A 27,339-nucleotide genomic window follows, 5' to 3' on the forward strand; every position below is an offset into this window, starting at 1 on the left:
AACTCTTGGCATGGGGGGGGGCTTTGGTGATGGGGGGCACAGAGGAGGAGGGCCCTTGGCTATGGAGGGTGCTGGTAATGGGGTGGGGGGCTGTTCTTGGCCGGGGGGGGGGAGCCGTGGGCTGTGGGGAGGCCTCCCCGTGCGGGTGCCATGCTGGGGGGCACAAGGTCAGTGCATCCGTGTGGGGAAAGGGTTTGGAAACAACGTGCTGGGGTTGGGGGTGGAGCAGGTCTGACCTTCTCCTCCCAAATATTTCTTGTCCCCCTTGAGGTTCTCCCATCCCCTGTTGCTGCTGCTGCTGGCTGATCCTTTCGCTTCACAGCTGGGGCGTCTTCTGGTGGCTGACGAGCTCCGCTCCCCGTCACCTTCCTTACGGACGGGATTGAAGCCATAGACCGTGACGCGGCCCTTCGCTCAGCACTTTTGCATCCGCTGCTGTCACCCGTGGAAAATCTTGGGGAAAAGGGAGGAAAGATGAACACAGGTGAAGACTGAGCGGGTCACCTTCTTGTGTTGGGTTTCTGGACTTGAACCCTCTGCCATGGTTCTGGCACATCGGGGGTTTTGCTGTCCTGGGGTGGGGGAGCAGAGGTTTTGCCCCCAGCCCTACATCCAATCTTACGTGAGACCTTTGTGTCCAACAGCTCCAGGAATGGGCACAGAGCCGGCACCTCGGCTCTGACGTTTGCCAGGACCGTGTGCTTAAGAGAATTGGGGCATTTCAGTGATTTGTGCTGTTTAATCCAATAAACTTTCCAATTTCAAGTGAGAAATACCATTTTTAAGTAGAATCATAGAATAGAATCATAGGATCATTTAGGTTGGAAAAGACCCTTAAGATTGCCGAGTCCAACTGTAAGCCTAACACTGCCAAGTCCACCACTAAACCATGTCCCTAAATGCCACAGGGCTGTCTTGCATTGCTTTTTTTCTTCTTCTTGCCTCATGTGCCATATTTTGAGGAACATGGGATGTTGGAAAACAGCCTCCCTGGGGAGCTCAGTGGGTGCTTCTAATGCCGCTCTGTCGAGCTGACATGCGTGAAAAGGAGAAAGCAGTGTAATGAAACAAACTGACCCTTGGATCCTGCTGTACCAGATTAGTCAATTACTTTTGTGGCTGCCATAAACACGTTAGAGGAGTTTATCCTCCGCAGCACTGTGTACTAATAAACTAAAAGTGAAACCAGTCTTTTGCTGATAATTCTGTCAGAAGGAAGCCCATCCTTGGCCATCATTTCCGGTCTCTTGTGAGCATTTTCGGTAGAAGCAAGCTGCACTGTTTGTACTTTTTCTGCTGGCTGTCCCGTGTATGGAAGAGAGGAGCTCGTGCAAATTTCAAGTGAGGTTTTCTTAAAATAACTCTTCAGATAGTTTTGTGCTGCTTCTTAACCGTCCTTCTCATGGGGAAGAGCTGTGTTGCGAGTGGTTTGTGTTTCCTTCTTAATGGAGGATCCCAGCTTGGATCTGTTTGCGAGAGGCTCAAGTTTGTGTGTTTGAATGTTGGCTCTGACCTTGCCCGGGCAAGTCACTGTCGTCTCTCGCAGGGGGTTGTGCAGTTCAGCCTCCACAGGCTTCCTTGGCAGCCTCCTGATGATACTTCGCATTTACACAAATACCTGTATCTGCTTCCTCCGTGTTATGGTATTGTAGAGAAAGCCGCAAAACTTGCATGGATTCTGATTTTACATCGTTCTCTTTTGTTCCAAACCCTTGTACAATGCAGGAATGGGGGACCTGGGGTGATGTCGCTGTTGCAGTGACTGCAGAGGTGTCGCCCTGACATGATGCGTTATCCTCCTTAGCACCTCACCGGAGCGTTGTACGACCTTCTGCTATGATTTATTCAGAGAAACTGGCTGAAACTGTGTACTTATGCCTCTGTTAAAGGCGTGGACTGTATATTGTTGTTTGTTAACTGTTTTGGGGGTCTCTTTTTTGCATGTTGGCAAAGCAATGAAGCGATTCAAAAAAAAGCATCTCACATCCGACGACTGCAAAGCTCTCGCGCAGAGCGCAGAAGGCTCATCCTCCCTGACGCAGCCATTGAGACAAAGACAAAGTAGAGAAGCTGTAAACAGGGGCCTCCATCCCACCCACCGGACACGGAGACATCAAGGAGGTATGCTGATGGCGAGTACTTCGAAGGCTGAGGGATTTGGGGGAGAAAAAGGCTAATGTGTTGTAGAGCAAAAGGGTGTTGTGTAATCTGTCATTGAACTTGTGCTGATAGGAGAGTAAAGCCAGGCGAGGTGAGTGCAAATAGAAGAAATTGGTCGGGTTTGAGTGGTGCATGGCAAAACTGGGCTTAATCTCTGCCTCCGCAAAGCCAAGTGGCAAGAAAAAAAGATACCTTGACTGCTTCCCTCTATGGGGGAGTGAGTTTGCCTTCACATGTGTATTTAGTCTCTCCTCACACCAGAAATGCCTCTGTGCCTCTGTCGTTGAGCTGTCAGAGACTACCTGGGGAGAACCGCAGTTCTCTGTGAGGAACGCTACAGCTGCCGCAATTAGGCACTGTTAATGATGTGACTCCTGCTTCTAGATGCTCTTTAAGACATAATTATTAAATAATAATGAGCTGTCTAGTTATATAGGACTGCAAAAGTGTTGTTGAGCACTTGACAGATATTACTGATCTTCAGCTTTCCTGGGAGTGGGAAACATTGCGATACACAACTTGTAGACATGGGTCTCAAAAGTGCCAAAGCTTTAGAGGGCTTTTGAGGATTCATAAGACTTTGAGCTAATCTGCACACAACAGGGCTCAGGGCTCGAACTGAAGGTGAAACGGCTGCTTTCCAATAGCTCATGTTGCAGGGTTAAAGGCCCAGCCTCAAAACCTGCATAACAACAAGAGACACTACACGCACGTGTAGGCAAGGAGAGAGGTAGAAAGCAAAGAAAAAACATCCTGAGTTATTCCTGAGCTCCTGTGTGGAAGGTTAGACTTAGGAACATTTCAGTATTTCCCTGGCTGGCTTGGGAATCTCTCTGTACCTTGGTGTGAGCTGAATCACTTCACAGAGAATGTCTGCTGGTGAGCTGGGACAAGACACCAGAGTCCTAGACTCTGTGCTCGTAGACATAATTTTCCATTTTTGTATAAGCAGTATCTTTGGCTAGCTCACTTTTAAAAATCTAGTCATCTTAGATGCTCCAGGTTTTAGGGTATTGGACTTGCACATTAGCGAGGAAGCTGTTCTTTTTAAGCAGCGTCTTGCAAATCAGACCTCTTTAAGCTATGCCTTCATGAGCATCCAGAAATAAAATGCATTAAAATCAGCAGTAGCTGCTTGTGATTTTGTTCTTCTCGAGTTGCCCCTTAGCTAAGCATCATGATATGTTGCAGACTAGGAGGTAGACAGAATGAATACTATCAGTGCTGGTAAGTTTAGTCTGTGTGCTACATGGACTGCATGGCTGTCAGAGAAAGGAGAGGCTGCTGAGAGCAGTCTCTTGCCAAGTTTCGGTTTTCTTTATCGTCTCCAGTGCTTTTTGACATTGCAGCCAGGAAGTATGTTGCAAGAAATGGCTGTTTATCCTCTTAAAGGCGTTAGTCTCTCTTATACTGTGGTAGGAACAGCCTGCTAGAGGCTTGGTGCTGTGACCTTCTCATGGTGCAGAGCAGTAGTTAAATCCTGAAGCGTTTCTAAAATCTTAGTGTGCTTCTCATTCACTGGGTTAAGAACAATAAATAACCCCTGGGAACCCAACCTCAGTCTGAGGGACACCGCAACAACTCAGGTCTCGCATTTTGTTTCCTTCCTATTTCTCTTTCTTTGGCTAGTGGAAGTATCTCCCATGAAATTTATTGTGCAGCCATGTTTCTTTTTAACAGGCATCCGCTGTGTTATGTGAGCTAAGGATTGTTGATCTGAGAGATTGTTATGCAGACCATATCTTTTTCTAGAAGCTAGTGGAGGTGTCAGGTGTACCTTGACAGTGCCCAGATTATGTGGACAGTGCAAAGAGATGAATGTTGTTCTGTTGACTTCTGTAGGCTGCCAGAGAAGGAATATGAAGCAGGACAGTTCACCTGTAGTAAGCTCATACATCTGTGAGGAACCCCATGGAAATAACTACCACCTCACACAACCTCTGGTCTCCTTGTTAGCTCAGTTAGCAGCAGTGCGCTTTGCACTTGTTTCTGTTGACTTCACTCATGCTCTTCCTCTTTCTGCAGGCCAAGGTCAGCAGAAGAACATCACTGATTACTTCAGGATCTCTCAGACACAAGTAGGTGCTGGTGGGATGAAGAACTGTAGAAACAAAGAAAAGCTACTGGATCCCATCTTCACTGGACCTGATAATTCCTTCAGCAGTGTCTCCACTGTGATGGAGATCAGCAGCGATTCCTGCTCCCTTCTAGAGGATGAGGACTTTGTACCAGCTCCCAGGGAAAGATCCAGAAAATGGCCTCTGTCCACTGCAGCTGCACGTGTTCACAAGCCAGAGCACGATTTGTGGGGTGAGCCTGAGAAGAAGCTAATGGTGCTTCATCGAGAACACAGCCAGATCAAGCAGGAACGCAGCCAAATCAAGCAGGAACTTGATGATATGGAAATCGAACCAGTCCCTGATGCACACTATGGACTCCTGGGGACTCGGAACTGGGAAGTGCCTCAGGCAAGTATTGACAAGCTGCCTGTTGAAGTCCTCAGGAACATCTTTGCTTTCCTACCAGTGACTGATCTGTATCAGAACCTGAGCCTGGTGTGTCACTCCTGGAGGGACATAGTGAATGATCCACTGGTAAGGACTGCTGTGATACTGATTTGAGCCTGTCCATTATCCTACTGCTCTGTTCTGTCTTAGTCTTGTGGCTGCATGTATTGCTGTAGGAGGATCCATGCTGTGTCTGTCTCCATTCCTTTAAATCCCTTTATTGTTCCCTAATGCCTATCCTTTCTTATGAGGTCTTTTGTCATTTTTTGGTCTTCTGGACCACAGTGGCATCTTCAGATGCTAACCTGTATCAGAAGATCAATATTGGGTAACTTCCCTTGATGCATTCTTCCCATACATGGAAAGAGAACATTCTGTAAAGCTCCACAAAATCCCCCTTCACTGTTTCCCTTGCAGCCTTTTTTTCCGACAGGGATCATGCAGGAAATTCTGGCTACTAGACTGGGCAGTGTCCTCTCGTGGCCGGTGTACGTCACTGTCTCCCAGTCTGCGTGTGTGTGGCGTCTCTTGTAGTCAAACAGGTTTAGAGGAAAGGCCTTTAACTCTGTTTTTATGGAGCTTGGTTCATCTGCAGTCAAGGCCCTCGCAGTACAAACAGTTGTGAACCCACTAGCAGTTGTTTTGGCCGCAGCGAGGATCTCTGTATTTCAGTTAAAGGTGGCTCAGAGACAGCTGGCACGGCTAGACTTGCTCACTGTTCACACTGGAAGCCCTCAGCTTGTACGAAGAGGCTGTCTCAGCCTGACTCGAGTGGTGGAGGACTGATCGCAGCCCAAATTTTTGTGGGCGTTCTCTTGTTCGTGTCCTTCTGATAAATTTGCATGGGTAAGGCTGGACACAATGCAGGAGGTGTCCTGCACTCCGCTTTATCAGCACAGGGTGTGTCCTTTGAGCCTGAAGAGCTAGAGAAATGCATAGAAAATGCATGCATTGAACACTCAGTGTGTTCAAGTCCTCTCTCAAATCTGCTCTTCGCTCCGTAACACAGCCTAAAAGGCAGTGTCCCGTCTGTTTTTGCCAAAGAAGTCCAAACAGCAGGCTGTGGGAGGGTAGGACTTCATGGACACAGGGATTTTAAGCACTCAGACCCCACTCAGAGCAGCTCTGTGCAATAGTGCTGAAAATATCCCCATTCCTTTAACACTTTGACATTTGAAACTGAAACAGCATCACCCTGTTCCCATCATTCTAGAAGAAACAGCCTTTTATAGACATGTTTGCAGGCTACGAGGAACAAGTCTTTCTCCCTTTCCTCTGTTTCCTCTTTCCTTCCCCATGTCCTGCTAGGTACATGTTTTCGTCAAGCTACAGGGACTTTTCGAACTCTAGGTCTTCTTTGGAGGTCACGTTGATTAGCTTATTGCCATAAGAAACCTGTTTTCCAATGCTGTGAGATGAAAGATGGTGGTATGTGCTTCACATTCTAGTTCATTCCTTGGAAAAAGCTTTACCATCGGTACCTAATGAAGGAGGACACGGCCCTGCACAGAGTTAAACAGGTCTTGCAAGATTTCACCATAACAAAGGAGCAGGAAGGATGTGTGTTGGGGCTGATCAGGTGAGTCCACTTCAGCACTTGAATTTGTACCTGTAAATCCTCAGACCTTCCTTGCTTTGGGTCATCTTCCGTTTTATCCTGTGAATTGCCAGGAGAGAACGGCTTTGTCTTCTAAACACATGGGAGACATACAGGAAGATGAGGAAGGAGAAATTATTTTAACAGTAGAAATCACTAGTAGGGTTCTAGAAATAGGTAAAAAACTTCCCCTTTCCTCTTCTTTGTTCTGTTTGGAGCACATGATCATAGAATCATTTAGATTGGAAAAGACCTTTAAGGTCATAGAGTCCAACTGTTAACCTAACACTGAGTCCACCAGTAAACCATGTCCCTGAGCGCCACATCTACACGTCTTTTAAATACCTCCAGGGATGGTGACTCCACCACTTCCCTGGGCAGCCTGTTCCAATGCTTGACAACCCTTTCGGTGAAGAAATTTTTCCTAATATCCAATCTAAACCTTCCCTGGCACAACTTGAGGCTCTTTCCTCTCATCCTGTCACTTGTTACTTGGGAGAAGAGACCGACCCCCACCTGGCTACACCCTCCTTTCAGGTAGTTGCAGAGAGCGATCAGGTCTCCCCTCAGCCTCCTTTTCTCCAGGCTAAACAACCCCAGTTCCCTCAGCCGCTCCTCAGAAGGCTTGTGCTCTAGACCCTCCACCGGCTTCATTGCCCTTCTCTGGACACGCTCCAGCACCTCAAGGTCTTTCCTGTAGTGAGGGGCCCAAAACTGAACACAGGATTCGAGGTGATGCACAAGTAGAGGATGAAATCTGGAGAAGATGGAAAGGGGGTCTAATTGCTGTCTTCCCCTGCCTAATGAGGGGCTGTAGAGAGCATGATGCCAGACTCTTCTTGGAGGTGCACAGTGAAAGGACAAGAGGCAATGGGCACAAGTTCCAGCACAGGAAATTCAGTTAGATATTAGGAGAGTGGTCAAACAGTGGCCCAGAGAGGTGGGGAGTCTCCATCCTTGGAGATGCTCAAACCTCAACTGGACAAATGACCAAACCTTGAAGTTATCCCTGCTTTGACTAGTTGGCTTCCAAAGTCCCTTCTGGAGTTTCCGTGATTTTGATAGCAAGTGAGAAGGGATGGATAAGTGAGGGAGAGGCTGCAAAGCCTCAGACAGGGGTAGCCTTGTACTAATGTCTGAGAAAATAGAGAAGCTGAACATGGACTGAGAAGAGGTGGCAGAAGAACAGACTTGGCAGTGGCCTTTTGACTTGGATGGTGTTGCCTCTTGGAGGGCAGGGAGATGGTTGTTGCACCAAGGGAGGAAAGAGGTGAGGGGAGCCTGAGCAAGAGGGTGTCAGCAAGCAGCTGCTGGATTTGGAGGCTCAAAGGAAGGTTTTGGAGATGGACCTGTACGTCAGAGCACAGCCAGGTTGGGTACAGCAATTGAGAGAAGCTGCCAGGACCTCCAAGACAAGTGTTAGATGACAAAATCAACAAAGGCTGGGCTGTCCTGTCGCTGCCTTCTGGCAACCAACAACAAGCTTGGGAGAAGAGGTTATACGGTTGCTTCCTGCAGGGTGGCTGTTCTAGAGACTCAATTGAAGTGTCCCTTTTAGCATCCCTTTATGTTTCAGGATCTGTCATGTCAGCACTGCTTTTCCATCTCCTGATCAGCCAGGCTCAGCATCTCCAGGGTTTAGCTAAAATACATGTATCTCGTGGAGGGTGTGAGATCTGAGCTCTTCCTCCTGGTCTCTCCCATCTCCACTGTATTTTCTTCTTTTCCTTTCCTGAAAGGCTGCTTTCCTGGACCCGCACTAATTTATCAGTCAGAGCTCAGCAGCAAGCCGAAGCCCAAGACGGATCCCTGATAAAAGCAAGTGCTCTGTTCAGATCTGTGTAGTCTAGAGGGCAATTTTGTATGGCGGTTAGATGGTGCAAATAGAAGAGTCAAATTGGGTTAAGAGCAAGGTATATCCATCTTCTGGAAGGAGACTTTGAGACAGACAGAAGGAACTTGCAGGCTAAGGGCTTGATGCCGCAAAGTGTGTAAGCACACGTCTGTGTAACAGAACAGGGAATTACTTGTCTAAATGCCTCTCGCCACAAAAATGGGTTGGAAATCCAAGTTCAGCACCTTGCAGCCTCATCGCTGAATGCATCTGGTCAGATCTGTGGGGCACACAGCAAGGCATGGTTAAACTTGCTGCAGCCTGACATTATTTACTTGGAGAGTAAACTCACTTGACAAGGCTTCTTTGCAAATGCTGCTGTTCCTGTTCTGCACAGGTGCGTGTCTGCCATACCCACTGGAAGGAATGTAGATCCCAGCGCGGTTCTCCAGTGTTTGAAGAGTCATCACCTCTTCTCAAAGGCTGAAGTCTGCGTTGTCAACAAACTGCCGCATTTACAGAGCAGGGCAGGGGTAGGTTTAACGGTTATTAACTGGTTTATTTAACAGGTTTAACATCTAGTGCTAGTGCTTTGAGGTCATATCTGCCCTCCTGCATCTAAAGGTTTTTCCCTTGGGGGTGTTATTTGGTACTGTTCTGGCTAACTGAAGGGGATTTAACTATTCATTATGGCATGAGCGTTGTTTCAGTGTTGAAGCAGGGTTTTCCTGCTCTTAAAGGCTCAAAGCTTTTTGCTCACTCTTTCTTGTTGTTGCCTGTACCAGCCTGAGAACATGTGGGCCATAACTGCAGTCATGGTGCTTTTCTCTGATGGCATCAGCGATATCCAAAAGCTGATGGCGTGTCTGCAGAGACCCTGCTCTACCCTCTCTGTTGTGGACGTGACCGAGACGCTTTACTGCATGGCGACGCTGCTGTATGCGATGAGAGACGGGAACATTGCAATCACTAACAGGTAAGGAGTGGGGAGATGCTTCCTGCCTGCCTGCCTCTTTCTAGCCATGGTGATGTGTAATACATACAGTGAATATATGCTCATGAGCAATTACGTTACTGTTGGTTAGGGCTCTCCAGTTCCTCAGTGTGGGCAGTTTGTCAGGAGCAGTGTGCACATCCCTAGCTTTTTGCAGGAACATTCAGGAGCATTGCCTTTAGATTTGCCTTAATTCCTAGACTGTTTCATAGTCTGCTTGTTTTTCAGGGGGTAGTGTTCAAGAAAAATAATTTTTTTCAGAAACAAAAGCAGGTTTTAAAGTGGCTATAGAAACTTTCTGATTAGAAATAGATACACAACAGCTGCAACAATTTAATATGGTTGTTACCTTCCTGAGACCGGTTACATACTTCACTCCTCTTAAATGATACTCCAAGTCCTGTGGGCTCCCGCTGCATGTGCATAGCAATCCATCCTGTGCCTTTTGTTCACAGCAGTGCCTGGTAATGCAGGTAAGAGCCCACAGGTTACTTCAGAATTGCAGTGAGGATGAGATAAGGATTAAGGACACGTGTAAATTCTCCTTATGAGAAGACTGGAAAGGAACTGCACTGGAAAATCAATCTAGAGCCAGAAAGAAAATGGTTCTGTAACCTGCCCTCTGTGAGGTATAGTCCAGCACGTGTTAGACACAGCAGAAGGGTTCATCCTCTGCTTACTCAGCCATGGGCCATGTGCTCAGGCTATTGACCAGGGGAATCAGGATGCTTGTTTGGCCTGTTAGTGATTGATAATTGCTGGCTAAGGCCACCTGCTGAAGATGTGGCAAACAGAGGGTGTTGCTTGCCAGCAATGAGAGCTCACGGTCAAAGTCACACATGTCCCATCTCCATCTCTTGAACAATCTAGACTAGGAGAAATAAGAATGACCACATCTCTTCTGCCATTATCTCTTCAAACCACACAAGGTTTGTAATTTAGAGCATAAGGAGGAAACATGTCCTCAAGGAACTGTCTGGTACCTATTTGCAGCTCCTAGAGCAACTACTGAGTCTGAGCATGCAGGTCACCTAATGTGACACACGAAGTCTGTCCTGGAGTGTGGCCCGGGCTGGCAGCTGTTAGGTCACAGGAGCAAAGCTGCACGAAAAGAGGTAAAACCACAGTGTGTCAACTCTGATGTACAATGGAAGTTAATTTTAAACCAGCTGTGGCTGGCATAATTAAAGCCACAGAGCTGCTGTGCTCCTCTCTTTGCAGTAACAAAGCACCATGAAGTATTGTCAGAGCTAACACACTTGTATAAAATCATCATAAGACAGTTGATGAAACTGGTTCGCTTTAGAGGCCTAAACTAGCCCCACATTCTCTTTTGGACTCCCCCAGACTCTGTTGCTAATAGTGGTTCAGGAGATCAAAAGGATCCTGTGGACTCTGATCCCAGGTCATGTTTGCATGGCAGACCCTGAAACACAAACCTAGCAGGAGTGAGGGAGAGGTCACAGACAGAGCTGTCCCCGTGGTGCCTTTGCAGTCACTTCTCGAGGTAGAACTAACTGTGCTTTAAAATATTAATATTGTCTCCTGCAACTCCCTGAGCGCCTGGGGCTTTGTGCATCGTTCTGTTGGAAGTATTCAAGATACTGGCTGTCTTTTAGGTGGCTGCAGATGTTTAATTTGTTATTAATGATTTCTCAATGATAGTTTCTCTGTTTTCCTTTCTACCAGGATCCATTACAATATTTTCTACTGCTTGTATTTGATGGAAAATGCTTCTGTAACTATGCAGACTGTAGAAGAGGAAACACAGGCTTCACACTGCAATCAAGACTTATGGTTTGGGTAATGCTATTATAGGTGATCCGAGCAACGCACCTAAGTACGCAGGGCCCTGGTGGAGTGCTGAACCTTGGAGAGGGAGCAAACGTTTCATGGCAGGGGGTGGTTGACAAGAATCTGAGATTCATAAGGATTAGTACAAAACCTTATTCTGCTGCTTGCCATCTTCTCCCCAAATTCTCAGAGGAAAACCGGAATCAGGCCTTAAATCTGTAAAAATTGAATTACCAACTGACTGAATTTAAAAGTCATTATTCACTGATGGGTCTATGTATTGGTGCAACACAGTTCTGTGCACTCCAGTGTGATGGCCACTGAAATTTCACAGAGCCCAAATCACCCCAAAATACCTTCCCACATCACCGCTCTGCCTATGGATAAGGAGCTCTGGAAGGAGAGGATTGTGCCTGCTTTAATTTTAACAGCGTGTTCCTCTTGAAACGCAAGCTGCAGCCAGCAAAAATGGGGGTTGGCTTGCTGGTGACGTTACTGTAGCACAAATAACGTGGCTGTTCATTTATGAACGCTGCTTTCTGTGCATGGGAGGAAATGAGATACCAGCTGCAGGATATTGAGATATGGCTTCTGTTTTCTGGATCCTGTTAGGTAACTGTTACGTACTAACTGTTATATATATATATAGCTGTTATAAATTAGCATTGGTTGGTAGCTTGCTGCTACCAGGACAGAAAGGAGTGAAACGCTTTCCAGGCCTGTGGAGATCCAGGCTTGGTTTCCCTTCTGCTGCAGTTAGCCTGGGTTAAGTCATGTAGTCTCCTTGTCCTTACGTACAGAAGGGGAACAGTAGTGTTTTCATCCATCACAGAGGTCTAGCAAAGATAAATCTGGTAAAATCACTGATGATCCAAGGTACAACAGTGAGAGAGGTCATAACAAAAAAATAAATCAAAGGTAAACAGGTGTTGGGTTTCTTGTTTTCCTAGCCCTTTCATTCTACCCCTCCATTTGAAGTCTTTTTCTAAGCAGATTTTGCTTGTTCGGTTATAGTTGCGTCCTGGGGGCAGCCACCTAACTGCCAGCTGTGAAATGTCAAGGACACTTAAACAAGGCTTTCCGCCCTTCACACAGTATCGGGGAGGACCCTGTGTGAAGAGATGGTTCACACTCTTGGCTGATTACAGGTTTCAGACCTTTATGAATAAAACAATTGCACTCCAGCCAGAAGCACTGAATGCCTTTCTTAATTTTAATCAAAGCTCTTAGCTCCCCTGAGAGGCAGGGATAATTGATCTGTCCTACATGCTGAGAAATCGGAGAGCAATTTAAGGTACATGCTCTCAAAAGCAACAAAACACCCCAAACCCAAATTGCTGTTTGTTTCCAATAAGCCTAAGGAGCCAGGGTGCCAGATTCATGCTTTTTAAAGCATGGCATAGGGCCCTTGAGAAGATTGTCTCCTATGTAACCTTCCCCAAGATTTACTTTTTATTTTTGCTATCTCAAATCTTTTCTTATTCCCTGCTTTTCTCATTTGCACAATAACCAAGTTGCTCTAGTGCCACCTTCCTGCTTGTGGGATGGGATCAATCATTCATTGGTTTCCTTCTGCTGTTAGTTGATTTGTTTGTTTTATGTAGGAGGATTTATTTTCTTAATTCCTTTCGCTCTGGTTTTTTTCTGGTTTTGGTAGCTGTCCTGAAGTAAAGCTGACCCATGAACAGCAAAAGATTTTGAATCACAAAATTGAGCGTGGTCAAGTAGTGAAAATTATGGCATTTGCAGGTAAGAGCCAAAAATTATGTTGTAAGAATGAATGCATAACCTCTAATTCTGCTCCTTCTTTCCCTGCTTCTTCTGTCCAAAGAACTGTGTGGATGCCAGGGGGATCAACCTTACTTTTAATCAATACAAAAATTCAGAGCAAGCTTTTGCAGAGAAACAGAAATGGGAAGCATGATGGTGGTTACTCCCATGCAAGCTGGGTAAATGTCATATTTGGACATGGTACCGAAACTGAGTGTTTGGGTGCTGCCAGTGACTGCCCAGAGAGGCTTGTCAGGGAACCTGGGAGAGGAGAAGCAACTCTCCAAGTGTTGCTTAGCCACATGCTGAGCCTGTTTCTCAGTGTTATTGCCACAGGCCACTAGACGGAGTTGCTCTTACTTGTTTAGGTTTAGCATCCCTGTAGGAGCAACACAAGCCAAGAAAACCTCTACACTTGCACACTGTTTTGAAAGGGGGAATTGCATAAAATCGAGGGAGCCTATTTAAAAAGAAAAGGAAAAGTAAATCATCTCCCTCCACCTGCAGAGAGTTTCCTTTAAAGACACCACACTGGGGGATCAGACCTAATGCATGCTCTCTGCCGGAACAGACTTGCAAAAGGGCATGTACAGCTAAGCACCACAGTACAGAAACCAGTAATTGTGGTTTCTTATGTCTGTACAAAGTCACCGTGTCCAAGTGACAGAAAAGGGAATGTTCCTGAACTCTGAAAGGTTACGTGTAACCACAAGAAGGCAGGGCAGAAAAAGAGCTTGAGCAACCGCTGGCAAAAAGCTTAAAAGACTCATAATTCTTCTTCAAACGTCTTAGCTAACTGCAGTGTAAAGGATGCCTTAGAGTGAATGATGCGGTAGCAGAAAAGCTAAATGAGTTTCTGCATCTGTGTTCCTTCTAGAGGGTCTTGGAAAGGATCAGCCTCAGGACACCTGGCCTCCAGCCAGGGTCAGCCCACCACACCAGGCAAAATGGTAAAAGATCCTCATGGTCCTCATGGATGAATAGCTGGTTAAAAGCTAGGAGGCAAAAGTAGGAGCAGATGGTCAGTTTTCTGCGTGGGGACTGGTACGCACTGGACTCCTGCAGAGATCTGTGCTGGGACCTGGTTTGTCCAACATTCACAAGTCATCTGGGAGAAGTGGGAACAGCAAGGTGGCAAAGTTTGCTGACACTATGTCATCGTTGAGGATATGAAAAGGGGCAAAGAAGGAAATGTGCAGAGCCCTTCCTCTCTCAAGTTTCTGTTGTGATTGATCAGTACTCCATGAGTGAAGCAACTTTGCCATGACTCTGCTACCCTGCAGCAAACTGGAGTAAAGGAGAGCAGCATTAGTGGCAGATCTTACAAAGAAATGAGCTCATGAATCATTCAACAGAGTAATTTTAACATTTCATTTACAAAGCTGTCTTTCAAGAGAACTAGTACCTTCACATATGCTCAGACTTCTAGAATATTGGGTGATAAAATGTTTGGGGTTTCTTTAAAAGCTTTTAGGCTGCAGACTGTAATTTTTCAAAGCTGCTTTGCTCCACAGCTTCTGCTGATTTTAGTTGAGTCAGTGAATAAATTCCCATTAGCTGCAAATAGTCCTGCTGTGCAGTTAGGACAGCAGGAGCGGGAAGGTAAAGCTGATGAGAGGTGTGTGGATTCATTCATTCCTGACTCTGAATGCTTTATTGTTTACTTTCTTCTGTTTTTCAGGTACAGGAAAGACCTCAACCTTGGTCAAGTACGCTGAGAAGTTTGCTGATATGAATTTCCTTTACGTGACGTTTAACAAAGCTGTCGCAGAGAGGGGGAAAAGTGTCTTCCCCAGAAACGTTACATGCAAGACTTTCCATTCGTTAGCATTTGGAAGTGTTGGCAAACTGTGAGTGGGGATGTTAGATTCCTTTGTTGAAGGCCAGTTGGGAAAAGACATGGCAGGAAAGGAAAGTCTGGTTTTGAAGTAAGCCTCCAGGATTTAAGGAAGCAAAAATAATGGGGGAAATTACTTCTTTCACCTGCTTCAAGCCAGACTGTGATTTATGGTTTCCGAATTCTTTCAGATTGGATGTGCCAGTGATCTTAGCATCCGTGTGAGCCTGGGGAAACAGACTCATTGCCCTGCTGTGGCACAGACTGTACCGTCATAAGCCCTATTGCTGTTCTGGGGGCTGTTTCATCCTGCCTGTGTTTATAGCCAAGGAGCACTTTGCAGGGAGATAGAAAGCCACTGAGAATGGCTTTTTGCCATTTCCCATTTACTCTTCAGTGGTACAACCAGTCTAAATGCTGCTTTTCTTTAGCAGAGGAGGGGTTTTCTTAACCTGAGTTGTTATAATGATACAGTTTCTGGCCAATTATGTTGGCATATCTAAACTGCAGACAGAAGGGAAAATGAGCCACGTCCTGGAAGAATAGGGGAATCCTCTTACCTGGCTCTGAAAACAATCTGTAACTGCAGGGGTGAATGATGGGAATATCTCTCTGGCTTGACTTTTCATCTATAAAATCTATGAAATGAACAAGTTTGTGCTTCCACCAGGATAAATTGTGCAGATTTCAAAGATGGTCCATTACTAGGTCTAAGTAGGTGTATAAAACAGAGCTTCTGCAAGTGTTGGTGTGCAACAGAAGCAAAAGTGAACTTGCTTTTCCAGTAGGCTTTTCATGTGTGTTTCAACATGTCTCTCTTATTTTTTGTCATCTGTGGCACAGCTATAAAGACAAAGGCAAGCTGAACTTCTCCAAGATGTCAGTTTACTCCATCAGTTCCCTTATCCGGAACCACAAGGGACAGTCTGTGTTCATAAGAGGGAAAACAGTCTCACAGACCCTTGAAAAATTTTTTGCATCTTCAGATGCAGAGATCTGTGAAGAGCACACTCCTATTTGGTTCAAAAATACTCATGGCGAGAGAAAACTTGTCAGTCAAATAGAAAAAGAAGTGAGTATCTGAGATGAAGCAAGACTTTGGCTGCAAGGTTTAGAAGGGGCTGTAGTTATCCCACATCTCTCATAGTTCATGGGTATTTGTGCTTCAGCTGTAAGAACTGACTGTCAAAATATATTTTTCCTCTGGTGACAAATCCAAAGGAACTGGGGCCTGTTTCTTCTCCCTGTTTGCACAGATGGTTTCTAGAGAGGAGACTATCACTGTCTCTGCTCAGTGCAGATGTTTCTTCCCTACAAGGAAAAGAGCGAAGAGATTGCATGTATTTTTATGAGTGCCTGAAAGGCGTTGTGATATTACATGTAAAGACAATAAACATTTTTGTAGTCATTTTGATACGCAGAGCCAAACCCCAAAATTCTCATTTAGAGTACAGACATCTTAGCAACACTTAAAGGGTAGCACTGACATTGCAAACAATGTGGGCTGGAGTTTTGGAGATAATTAGCCTTTCTGCTCCACATTGATCACATCTGATCAGATCCAGTCCAGCCAGCAGATATCCAATTTCCAGTTGTTATTTCTGGCAGTGAATGAATTGACAGCCTTAAAATATTAAATACCTTTAAGCACCTTGCAAGCTGTCCAGTGAAGCCAAAATAAACACCAAGTCTGTGTTAATGTGCAGAAGGTAGGGGGTATTGTATTATACTGTCCTAATAGCTGAGGCAAAGAAATGTTCTTTTCAGGGGGCTGCATTTGGAAAAGACTGTGCTGAGGAGAAGTAGTTACCTGGTGGTGACACAGAAGAGAAGTAGGAGGAGAAGCCTTTCAAGATCTGCTGTGTCTGGACTGTTTTTCTGCTCAATGCAATCTATCCAGACCCTTCCGTTTTCTCTTTCTAGATCAATGTGGAAGAGGCAAAAGAGATATGGCGCAACATGAAGAAGCTGGATGAAGACGTAGAGAAGAAATACAAGATAACTTCTGATGGTAAGAGAGTATAGATGTCAAATGCCTTCAGATAAAGAGCTGTAGTAGAAAACTAAATGGATTCATACTTCTTTCTTCTGGCTGTGCACCAGGGATGAGCATCAAAAAGTATAGAATTCCTGTTCTTCTAGCACAAGCTCACCAGGGAGCTCAAAACAGGCCCAAAGGCTGGAATTTTGTTTGTTTTTCCTGTTTGGCCTCAGAAAATGGTGGAACTATTCAGAAGTGTGTGATTGGCAGCAAAATCATAGAAATAATGGGCGAGAAAGTGGGTGAATGAGTGCTAACAGGAAGTGTTTGTTCCTTGCTGCTGCCGGTGTGTCCTTTCTTCTTGCTTCTTAGCATGTGTGCAGATAGTGCCAGAGGTAGTTCGTATTGGGGAAAACCTTCTTCCTTGTCATTTTCTTTGTGCATGAGTTTTGGAGTTTTGGAGTCATGAGCATAGCTGCCTTCCTCCAGTGCAGTCAGGTAGTTTGGGTTTTGTTTTGGTTTTTTTTTTTCATCCTTCATACAGCCAAGGGAGACAGAGCAACATCTGGGAGCAACAGAGATTTTTGCAACCCCTACAAATGTCATGCAAATTCCAAGCAAGAAGTTGGGCCAGAAACTTTTTTTTTAAAAGGGACTTGTTTTGAAGATCATGGTGTTTTATGATGAGAAAATTATCCTCTCACTGACATGCCTTGTTCTTTCTTTCAGGGTATTTGAAGCTTTGGCAGCTCAGCAAGCCTCAGCTCTCAGGATATGATGCCATTTTTGTTGATGAAGCACAGGACTGCACTCCAGGTGAGTGGTGACAGGGGACAGAGTTGCAGCCTTCCTAAGCACTTTACGAAGAGGATGTTCATGTGCTCAGGGGTGTGTGAGAAGTAACACAATTTTAAAAAATTCTGCCCCTCAGCTGTAACATTATAACTGACCTTTTGTTTGGTCACAGATCCTTGCAAATTCAGTAAGGCAGCTTGTAAGCAGGCTACAAGAGTTCATGTGCATCAGCTTGAGGGGTTGCTTTCGGTTGCTTTGGGCATCCAGGCATGACGTCCAGACCCTTTTGCTATTGCTTTGCTGCTAACAGAGAAAAACAGAACACCAGCATAGCCAAGGACGTGGTTTATTATAAGAGGGGCGAGACGTTAAATGGTTCAGCTATCAGAACAGCAGAGCTGCTCCATCCCACCCCGGCACTGGGTGCACATCTTGCTGGTTCCTTGCACCACCCTGGGGATTCCTGAGTCACATAGCAGAAAGCTGCTGGCTTTCTTTGCTGGGGATATGGGGAGTATCTCTGTTGCAAAGCAAGTTGAATCAGTTCTGTGAAAGGATCTAAGTGAACTAAACTGTGTGCTGAGAAGCAAAAGAATGGGGGCAGAAGAAGGTCTGGTCTTTGCAGCAGATATTAAATCAGCTGAAAGGCTTCTTCAGACCATCTCCCACCTGTACTCACTGGAGACCTGGTCTTGTTAAGGGTTTGGCTGTACTTCGGCAACTGCATGCCATGCAAGCGGTTGCTCTGCCAGCATCACTGAGAACTTGCGCAGGCTTGGTCAAAGTGGACCAAAGGGCTTGCAGATGTGTGCATTGAGTCACTGTGCACACGTGCAGTGCATCCAGGTCACTGGGGATGTGTGGTGGATTTGTGCTGGGCTCACACATGTGGGATTAAGATGCTATGCAGCTCCAGTCCAGGAAAAATACCATTCGACTAAAATAGTGGAGAATGTTTGTAGAGCTCCCAGTCAGCTGCATACTTCCCTTTGCTTCTCCTCAACCTGTTGTCTTCTGCAGCTGTGGTGACTCCTTCTTAAATGCTGCAAGTCATCAGGCAAGAGATCTTGCCTCTGTACAGGCAAGAGATATTGTACAGTTCACTCTTGGTTTCTGAGCAGGCTCCCCCTTAATGCTCCAATGTTTTCCTGCAGCCATCGTGGATATTGTGCTGTCACAGACATGTGGCATAATCCTCGTAGGAGACCCTCACCAGCAGATCTATACCTTCCGAGGTGCTGTCAATACCCTCTACTCAATGCCTCACACCCACGTCTACTACCTCACCCAGGTAAGATGAGGGTCTGCTGCTGTCCTTGCCTGGACAGATCCCTAATGCAGTGGAAAATGTTTCAGATCCTTCTTCAGAAGGCATCTAACAACCAGACTTCTTGAGTTTGTCACCGTGGAGTGTTTGCATTGCCTGAATTAGTGCCACGCTTTGCTGTTGACACTCTGCGCTGCAGAGCTCCTTTGTGCCTCTTAGTGAAGTGATCCCATCACTAGGAAGGCTATGTGGCTTGAAAAATGGGTACTGGGGTAGAGACCTTAGTGTATGGCTTATTTCAAGGAGACCCCTTCTTTTCTGGGTTAGTTCTCGGCTCCAGCTGAGTGGGCAGGGGCAGATACCCTCCTTGCTCAGTCAGTTAGGACTGTGCGTCCCATGCAGAGAGATGAAGGAGTTAGGAGCAAGGAGATTAATTTTGTTCTGGAAGTGACCTCCTTGAAATAAAACCACATTGATTAAGGAGGACATATTTGCTGGCTGTACCCACGATCTTTTTTTGTGGCTCTGTATAAACTCCAGCATTGCCATCTTTGTCCCACCACTGCCCCTTTGTCCGTGATATCTCCTGCCCTGTTTGTCGGCCAAGGGCATAATTTTCTTGAGCAGCTTCAGCTGATCTGAGTTTGCCCTGGAAGAGAGCTCCCACCTTCTTTCAGCACAAGTGATGCTTGTGTCTCTAGGCTGGATTACCTAACCTGCTACTGTGCCAACTGAAAACTTACCCCGATTAGTTTTTTTGGCCTGATTAGCCACATGGCTACACAATTCTCACAGCTAATATAAGGGAGGAACTATGCCTTTAGGAATCTTTGCAGAATGAATCAGCTTAAACCAGCAATACAAGCTGCAGTGCAACCAGCTTCTAAGCCAGAACAGCCACCAAAATACCCATCCATCTGAGCTGCCTTTTCCCCCTTGCACCGTGCCAGACTTGCCAAGGGGCAGGAGCCAGGGACAGGCACCTGACTCCTTTCCCACCACCTCTAGCCCCTACCCTCCTGCAGGACAGATGTGACATGTCACATTAACTTAGTGGGGAAGAGTCTTGGCAGTGGCAGGCGTTGGGGTGGAGAGGCTGGAAACCACGTTTTGCCCTGTATGATAGTCCCATCTCACAGCAGAGTTCCTATCGCCTTGGGTGTAAGAGTGACCAGGATTTCCAGGAATAGTCTAGGAGAGGATTTGGGTGCTTTTTCTAAGAGAAACGTTGTCCAGAAGGTTGGTGGGAATTGTATAATTCCATATATAGTAATACTTTTGTGGGTTCTAAAAAGTTCCTCTTCTTTTCCTGCTGTTTCCTTCATTTTTCCACATAGAGTTTCAGATTTGGTCCTGAAATAGCTTATGTTGGAGCAACCATTCTGGATGTCTGCAAGAGGATCAGGAATAAGACATTAGTGGGTGGAAACCAAAAGGGTAAGAAGTGTCGGTGCATCTCTCGTCTCAGTCAGCTCTGTTCAGTGACTGGGAGTTACAGAGCTACTGCATAATAAACCAAAGCATCTCAGGATTAATCTTTGAAGATCTTTGGGTTTAGATACCTGCTTTCTAACTGCCCTGGCTAACTGGGAATTTCTTCATGCAGGCGATGTGAGAGGCAGCATGAAAGGGAAGATAACAATCTTGTCACGAAGCAATTTTAACGTGTTTGAGGATGCTGTGAAACTTACTGGAAGAGAGAGACCAATTAAAATACACGTGATTGGGGTAAGGGGAAATTGCCAATGTGTCTTTCACATCCCAACCTCAAGTCCCCAAGCCTGTTAGCACTTGTAGCAGAGACACCTACATGTGGCTTGAAATAGGTGTGGCTGATCTGCTGTCTGCAGCACCAGGTTTAAAACTAATATTCAAGGAAAAAGCAGCAATCTGTTGTGGCTGGGGAAAGAGTTATTTAGAGCAGCTGTTCTCAAATCTGTGCAGACGAGGCTCCCTTTTTAGGCTCATGTGTCTCTTTTTTTATCAGGTTCAGATAGGACTGCAGCAGCTCCAGTCTGCTGGATGAGGCTGGGGCAGGGGAAGAGTGATATATGGCTGTAACAAGTTGCTGCAAGTATTTGCATTAGATGGAGTGCTGCTCACTGTCTTCGGCCATGGCAGTGGCACAGTGTTCCTGCATTAGGGAAATAAAAATGAGCTGTAATTGCAGGGTGAGTGTAAAAAGTAGTGAAAGGCAGTGGGCTGTGCCCTGAATGAATAAATATTTTTCAAGCTCTCTTGAGAGACGAAGGCAACGGTTGAAGCTGAAGGTGTCCTTTGGGCTTGTAGATGCCACAGAGGGCTGTGCTGTGCTGTGCTGTGCTGTGCTCTGCTCATTACTAATTTCCAATCCTGTGATGGTCTGGTCCCTGTCTCGATACACCCAGGGAAATTGGTGCACCAGCATTTTTGGTGAGGGAAACAGGGATTTTCAGCAATGCTGAATGTTAACCCCTCGAGGGAGCAACACTTCTGAGGTTTGCACTGAATTTTCATTTGCAAAAAGCACCCATGTAGCTGAAGAAGGAGAGTATGTGTGTATGCACATCTGCAGAAATTCATGTGCTTGAATTGCAGGGAGGTTTTAATAAGGCTCCACATTTCAAAAGCCTCAGAGGAAACATTAGTCTTCAAACTCTGAATCATCAATACCTATGATTTAATATGAGATCTTGTTCTGCACCCAGAAATGTAGAAGCACGTGAACAGTTGTCCTAGTGCTGAATATGTTTGAGGAAGAGCCTGGTCTTTTGAATTTTAAGCTGATATTTTAATTTCTTTTTTGCACCGGGAAACTGCATATTACAATGGAATGAATGTTTGAACTGTCTGCCCAGTTCCTCGTCTGCCTTTGCAGTTTGGAATAAGTCTAAGTTCAGACTGACGCTTCTTTTGATAGAACAAAACAAACTGATTTTGGAAACAAGGGGGGAAAATACTTTCTAAAAATAAAAATTGTCAAAGCAAAGCTTTTTGTTTCAGTTTACATACAGTCAGTTTAGCAAGGTTATCTTCATTGTGGTGGCCCACCACTTCAGGAAAGAGGATGCAGTTGTGCCTGGAGCTGGCTTTCCCACAAAACAGCATGGAGTCAATAGGCCAGCAGCATTTATGGTACAACAGACTTTTAAAGTTTGTTTTAACAAAGCAATATGCAGCTATTAAAAGCTAAAAAGACCAAAAACCGAACCTTTTTTTTTTGTTTACAAATGAGAAAACATTATATAAATAATTTTTTTTTCTTTGAAAAGCCTTTGAATATAAAATTATGCCATAGCTCTGTTATAATGCCCATCAGATAATGTCCTGTTCTCTTCTTGCTGTCCATCTGTCTGTCTGCAGTGGGCTGGATCATTGCCTTTTGAGCTGCTTTTGATTGTGCTACGACTCCAGGCATTTCAGGAAACCAGCTCTGCATCTTCAGCACGTTTCCTTTACTCCCTTCCTCTTAACACCAATAACCACTGGGCCCTGCTAGCTTATCTAGAAACTCTAGACAGGTCCTTTACTCCTGCATATTAAGACAATTTGTTCTTTGTTTTAGGGGCTTGCCCGTTTTGGCCTGAGCAGAATTTATGATATTTGGAAACTCAGTCAACCTGCAGATGAACGGAAAAAATGTGAGTATGTCCTTACCCTTTTTTCTGTGTGTGATCCTCCCTACAGTGGCATGGGTTTTTTGGATTTTGCCATGGTGATGGAAAGTAGCATGCTTCTTGGTGTTTTATTTTATATTTCCTCATGAAGTTTTCTGTTGAAAATGGACTTCTCAATGGCAGTGTCATGGGCTGTGCTATTTTGGCTGCTTGAGTGGCTGGTGTTAATAGCAGAAATGCCAAAATTGTGGGGCCTGTGTCATGCAGGTCTCCCCAGCTTTCCACTGCGATGCCTTACCTTGAGGGCGAGAGCCCAGTAAACTCATAGATTGGGATTTTTTTTCCTATGTTTTCTGATTTGACTTCATTTTTCATTTGTCTTAGGCTTTTCCTGTTTTGTTTCGGTTTTGAACCTGGTGTGTTGAATCCTCTATCACATGCTTTCTTTTCACAGGTGGATATCATTTAGGAAATAAATAATTCATTTAAAATCTCTTGGCAGCAGTAGGCAAGTATTGTTATATACGGGGCACAGAGACAAAGGACTTGCTGAGCTGCTGCGAGTGATTGATTGTATGAGTGTTGTTACTGGTTCTTTGGAGGGTGAGCTACCAGGAAAACTCCTTGCCATCCAGGTAAAAAGACAGCATGATGCAGGTTGGAAGGGCCCTGGGGCTGTCTCTGCCCTGAGCTCCTGCTCCAGCCACTCTGAAGTCACATTAGAGTCTTTTCCTTTCAATTTCCAAATATCTCTGGGGACAAAGGTTGTGCAGACTTTCTAGGACACATGCTCTAGAAATGAGTAAGCCCAGTGAATGTTTGCCAGCCGCTCTCTCCTGAGCTCCTTAAACTTCTGTACCCTTCATAGTACACCAGCGCTGTATCTCAAAGTGATGCTGTTTTGTGAAACTACCTGCTCTGATGAGAGCATCGAGGTTTGATAGTGTTTTGTATCGGTAAAGAGAAAATCCTGAGCGAAAACCACCCATCACGGAGTGAGGAGTGCATCCCAAGCCCCTGCATCCCACAGCAGCAGTCCACCCACTGCCCCACACTTGCCTTCCTTAATACTTACTCTGAAATTTTATTAGAATTTAAAAATGCCATTATACGTGTCTGTCAAATGAACTCATGTCATCTGCTACTTTCTTTTCAGCAAACCTTGTTATAAATGACTCCTTTATCAGAAAATGGGAAGAAACTCAGGGCTTCCTCGGTTTAAGGGAGTATGCAGAGCACGTAGATGACAAAGACCTGGAAGTGAAGATTGCAATAGTGGAGAAGTACAAAGAGCGGATCCCTGAGCTGGTGCAGAGGATTGAGAGCAGCCACGTGTCACAAGAAGCCATGGCAGGTAAAGTCAAACTGTGTCGTCGATAGAGGAGCAAATTCAGGTCTTGTTTTTCAATCCAGCTTCAGTGCTGAATCCACTTCATTCTGCAAAAAGGCTAAGCTTGGGTCAAGTCACTCTTTTAGGAACAAAGGAAGTTGAGCAGTAGCTCTTGGAGTACATCTGGGACTCCAGGCGGAGTTCAGGGCAATAAATCTGCCACCAGAGGATTGCTTGATGTGACTTTGCTAGAGGCAAATAAACCTTTGGACACAATATTTCCTCCAGCTGGAAAGCCCTAGGACTTTGTCCTGCTTTTGGGGATTCCTGTTGGAGTTACCCTGCAACTTGCTGCCTAAAATTTGGGGAGGGGACGAAGCAATGGAATAAAAAAAGTCATCAAATAAAGAGCATTCCTGTTTGGGAGCTGGGGCTGGGGCTCAGGCTGCTGACAGCCAGGCATTTTCCTTGGTAAGGAAGTTGTCTTCAGCAGTCTAGGTTCCCAATAGAGGTGCTTTGCTTCTGATGTATATCCTGGGAGAAGTGAAATGAATGCAGAATGAAATAATTTCATTTGACTCGGCACCTCGTGAAATGAAAAGTACTGTTATTGCTGTGGTGACCTTTTTTCCTTCTTGTTCCTAACGTGTGCTGGTTACAGATTACCTAATAGGTACTGTCCATCAAGCCAAAGGCCTGGAGTTTGATACAGTGCTGATTGCAGATGACTTTGTGCAAGTACCGCATCTCAGTGGCGATCACCAGAGAACTAACTTCAATATCGGTAAGGAAACAGCTGTGTTTGGTACCCATCCTGATCTGAAAGTGGGAAATCAAAGCATGCTGCTGGCGCTTGTCATGTGAGCCTGTGCTTCTCAGCATTGTCAAGTGCCACTGGCTATCCTAGTGATTATTGATTTTGTAGTTTCCTTCACAGCAAGATAAGGGCAGGGGAGTATTCCTGCAGTCGAGCTTGTAGCCATCTAGCAACAGAGAAAGACCAACTCCATGCTTGGGAAAGACACTACTTGGCTTAGGTGCATGCTTTGGAAGAGCTGATCTCTTCCCAGTGAGCAGCAAGGAGCTTGCACAGTGAAGCTAGAGACTGAGAAACTCCTCCAGTGCCAACTCTGTGCCCAGGAGGTGGGAAAATACATAGCAGTGAGCTGCTTCTCCGGGCATGTAGAGTCCTGCCTTTGCCTGGAGGGAGGAACATGGAACGAGGCAGGAGCTATCAGTGGTATCGGGAACTGCACAGCAAATGCAGGAGAGTGAGTGCTGCACAGCTGTGCTGCTCTGCAAGTTCATGCTCTCCCAGAGAAACATCAAGCGTCCTTCCAGAAATACTAGTTGAAACATTAGAACGGCAGAGCTGTTCGTCCTTGTTCTCTAAAGCTATTGATGATCTTTCCTCCAACCTAGGCATGTATCCCGAGGATGAATGGAACCTGCTTTATGTAGCAGTGACACGCGCAAAGAAGTATTTGCTAATGTCAAAGTCCCTGGAAAACCTTTTAGCATTGGCTGGGGTAAGTGAAATCTTTCCAAGGTAAGCAGATCCTCAAGCGGGGCACTCTAGGGCCCTGATACCTGCACTTCATAGCACGCTGCACCAAAGCAAGCCATCACCATGTGCGATCTGACTGAGCAGCACTGCCTGTGAACTGCAGCAGTTCCTCAGCTGATGTGTGAGCGCTCCAGAGGCAGAGCAGACGGCTGGGGAGGGCAAACTCCCAGGCACACCCTTGTCTCCCAGTCTCATTAGGATTTGGAGTCTTGAGGCAGCTCTGCAAGCGATGATGTCTCAGGCAGAATGGGCTGCTGCTCCCGATTTAAGGAAGTGCCAAGAGAGTCAGCACCCGCTACCCATAAAATCTGCACATCTCTGATTATTGTGTTTGGAGGGGGTGTATGTACTAGAAGAGCATAAAAGAGGATTATCATAAGATTCACCCTGATCCTAAGATTCATGCTGAGCGTGGACTATGCCGTGGCTTTTGCTGGCATAGACCAGAATACCTGAGGTCACATTTTTTCCTCAGTTCACGCTGCCCTGCACCGTGGTTTCAATAGCAAGGCACAAGGTTGCAGCATTTTTTTTCACAGTCCTTGCATTTGGGTGTTGTCTTCTACAGATCCTGACTTCGTATCTCACGTAGGTTCCCTTTTCTCTGTCTGCAGTGGTTGCTAGCTCTTTCTTCACTTCCTTCCTCACAAGCTGCTGCTGGCTTCTGCTTGATTTCTGTTGTCACCAGGGGTTTGGGATTTTTTTGTTTTGTTTTATAAAAAAACATCATGTTGCGAGTCACTTCCCAGGGGGTTAAAAAAAAAAGAAACAACCTGTTCCAGTATCTCAGCTCCCTCTTGAGCATTGTTCCCTTTTTTCTTGTTTCTTAGGAGCGTTTCCTTCGGGTGGAGCTGATGAGTGAGGCTGCAAAGGATGGGGCCCCCATCGCTTGTTCTATGCCACTGTGTACAGAAACACTGCAGTCCAGCTCCAGGCTGGTTGTGAGGAAGCTCCCTTTGACTCACGTACGTCCCCTCCCCGGGCCTTTGAGATCAAGTTTCTGAATCGGGAGCCTTCACGAGCCGCTCCAGCCACTTGCAGGGCTGCTGTGCACTGGGACAGTTCTGAGCTATTGCACTGGGGAGGGACAACCTGAGTGCTAAGCTTTAGTGGAAGCGACCAGGGAAAGTCCGGTAGCTGGATCTCATGCCCACAGCTCCCCGGCCCTTTACTTCTGCTCGCAACCCCAGCTCATAACTGGGGGTGACTTCCCAGCTGCATGATTGGGGGTGGTGCTGCAGTTCCCATGGATTCACTCAAGTCTTAACCTCTTTTCTGAGACTAATTGTGGTCTCAGGTGGGGCTGGTTTGGGGGTTTTGTTGTGTCAGATCCCATATCTGACTCTTAGAGCCTCTGCCAAGGTCATTGAACATCATCTGAGGCTAGCAGAGCACCCCTCACCCCTGCCAGCCAGCTGGAAGTGACAGTCTGACTTTTGGGACCAGTTTTGGCCACTTTCTGGCTCTGGGGTTCATCCATGCCCAGAAGGTGCGGTGAAGGCCAAGTTTCCCTAGCGCTGGGATCTGCAAGCATGCAATAAATCTGGTGGAGCTCCATGTCCACGACAAGAGATAGCAGATGGCTCCAAGCCATCAGCAGGGGACATGAGCACTGAGACAAGCAAAGCCTCGTCCTTCACCAGCAAAGACCTACACAGGGACATTTTGGTTGTTGCAGCTATTAAACAAGATAAGGGATTTCCTTGCAAGGGAGGTGGCAGGAGATGCTTCGGGCACATGGTTGATCTCTTCCCTGGATGTGAGGGGGTTGCATCCGAGGTTGGAAGCCTTCCTCCAGCCATCCTCTTCTCTCAAATCTCCTCTCTTTTCCCCACAGAGCAATGGCAGCAGGGATGCAGGTGGCTACCTTTGCCACACTTGCACGCGGCAGCGCTTTGGCTCTCTGACACCACTCACCTTTTTCCCAGCGCTTCAGGAACAGCCCGTGCAGCTCTAATGAAGCCCTCCAGCTCCCCAGAGCCCTAATTGTGGCCCGGAGCCATCCTGGGTGCAGGACAAGACCTGTTGTCACATCCCAGCTCCAAAATCAGGTGGATGTTGGAGCAGGATTTCAGACCAACTCAAAGAGGAACCCTCCAGGCTCTCTGCAAGGAGATGTGAGACCTTTTCTCCAGCCCTGCCTTGCTCTCCAAGAGCTGGTCAGCATGGCCTGCACTGCATCACTGCACAGAAGAATATGCACTATATAAGCTGTATCGGACAGGATGGCGCTTTTTTTTTTTTTTTGGAGCATTACTCCTCTGTTACCTCTGTCACCAGGAAAACACCTCCAGTGACCAAACTGCCAGG

General features: G+C 46.1%; 1 protein-coding gene across 1 annotated transcript; it reads left to right on the forward strand.

Annotated features, from left to right (window-relative positions):
* The first annotated feature begins 1,937 nt into the window (after positions 1 to 1,937).
* FBXO18 (F-box protein, helicase, 18) lies at positions 1,938 to 26,993 on the forward strand. The gene is made up of 20 exons (XM_010581052.1): positions 1,938 to 2,121; positions 4,186 to 4,754; positions 6,116 to 6,246; positions 8,496 to 8,631; positions 8,884 to 9,074; positions 10,782 to 10,895; positions 12,544 to 12,635; positions 14,338 to 14,506; positions 15,337 to 15,565; positions 16,417 to 16,504; positions 17,204 to 17,290; positions 18,424 to 18,560; positions 19,874 to 19,973; positions 20,143 to 20,264; positions 22,081 to 22,156; positions 23,289 to 23,486; positions 24,124 to 24,246; positions 24,885 to 24,991; positions 25,860 to 25,994; positions 26,867 to 26,993. The coding sequence occupies exons 1-20, from the start codon at positions 1,956 to 1,958 to the stop codon at positions 26,984 to 26,986; spliced, it is 3,090 nt and encodes a 1,029-aa protein (XP_010579354.1). The 5' UTR covers positions 1,938 to 1,955; the 3' UTR covers positions 26,987 to 26,993.
* Positions 26,994 to 27,339: the final 346 nt, after the last annotated feature.

This window comes from Haliaeetus leucocephalus, unplaced genomic scaffold (assembly GCF_000737465.1).
Source record: "Haliaeetus leucocephalus isolate CR32 unplaced genomic scaffold, Haliaeetus_leucocephalus-4.0 Scaffold751, whole genome shotgun sequence".
Lineage (NCBI taxonomy): Eukaryota > Metazoa > Chordata > Aves > Accipitriformes > Accipitridae > Haliaeetus > Haliaeetus leucocephalus.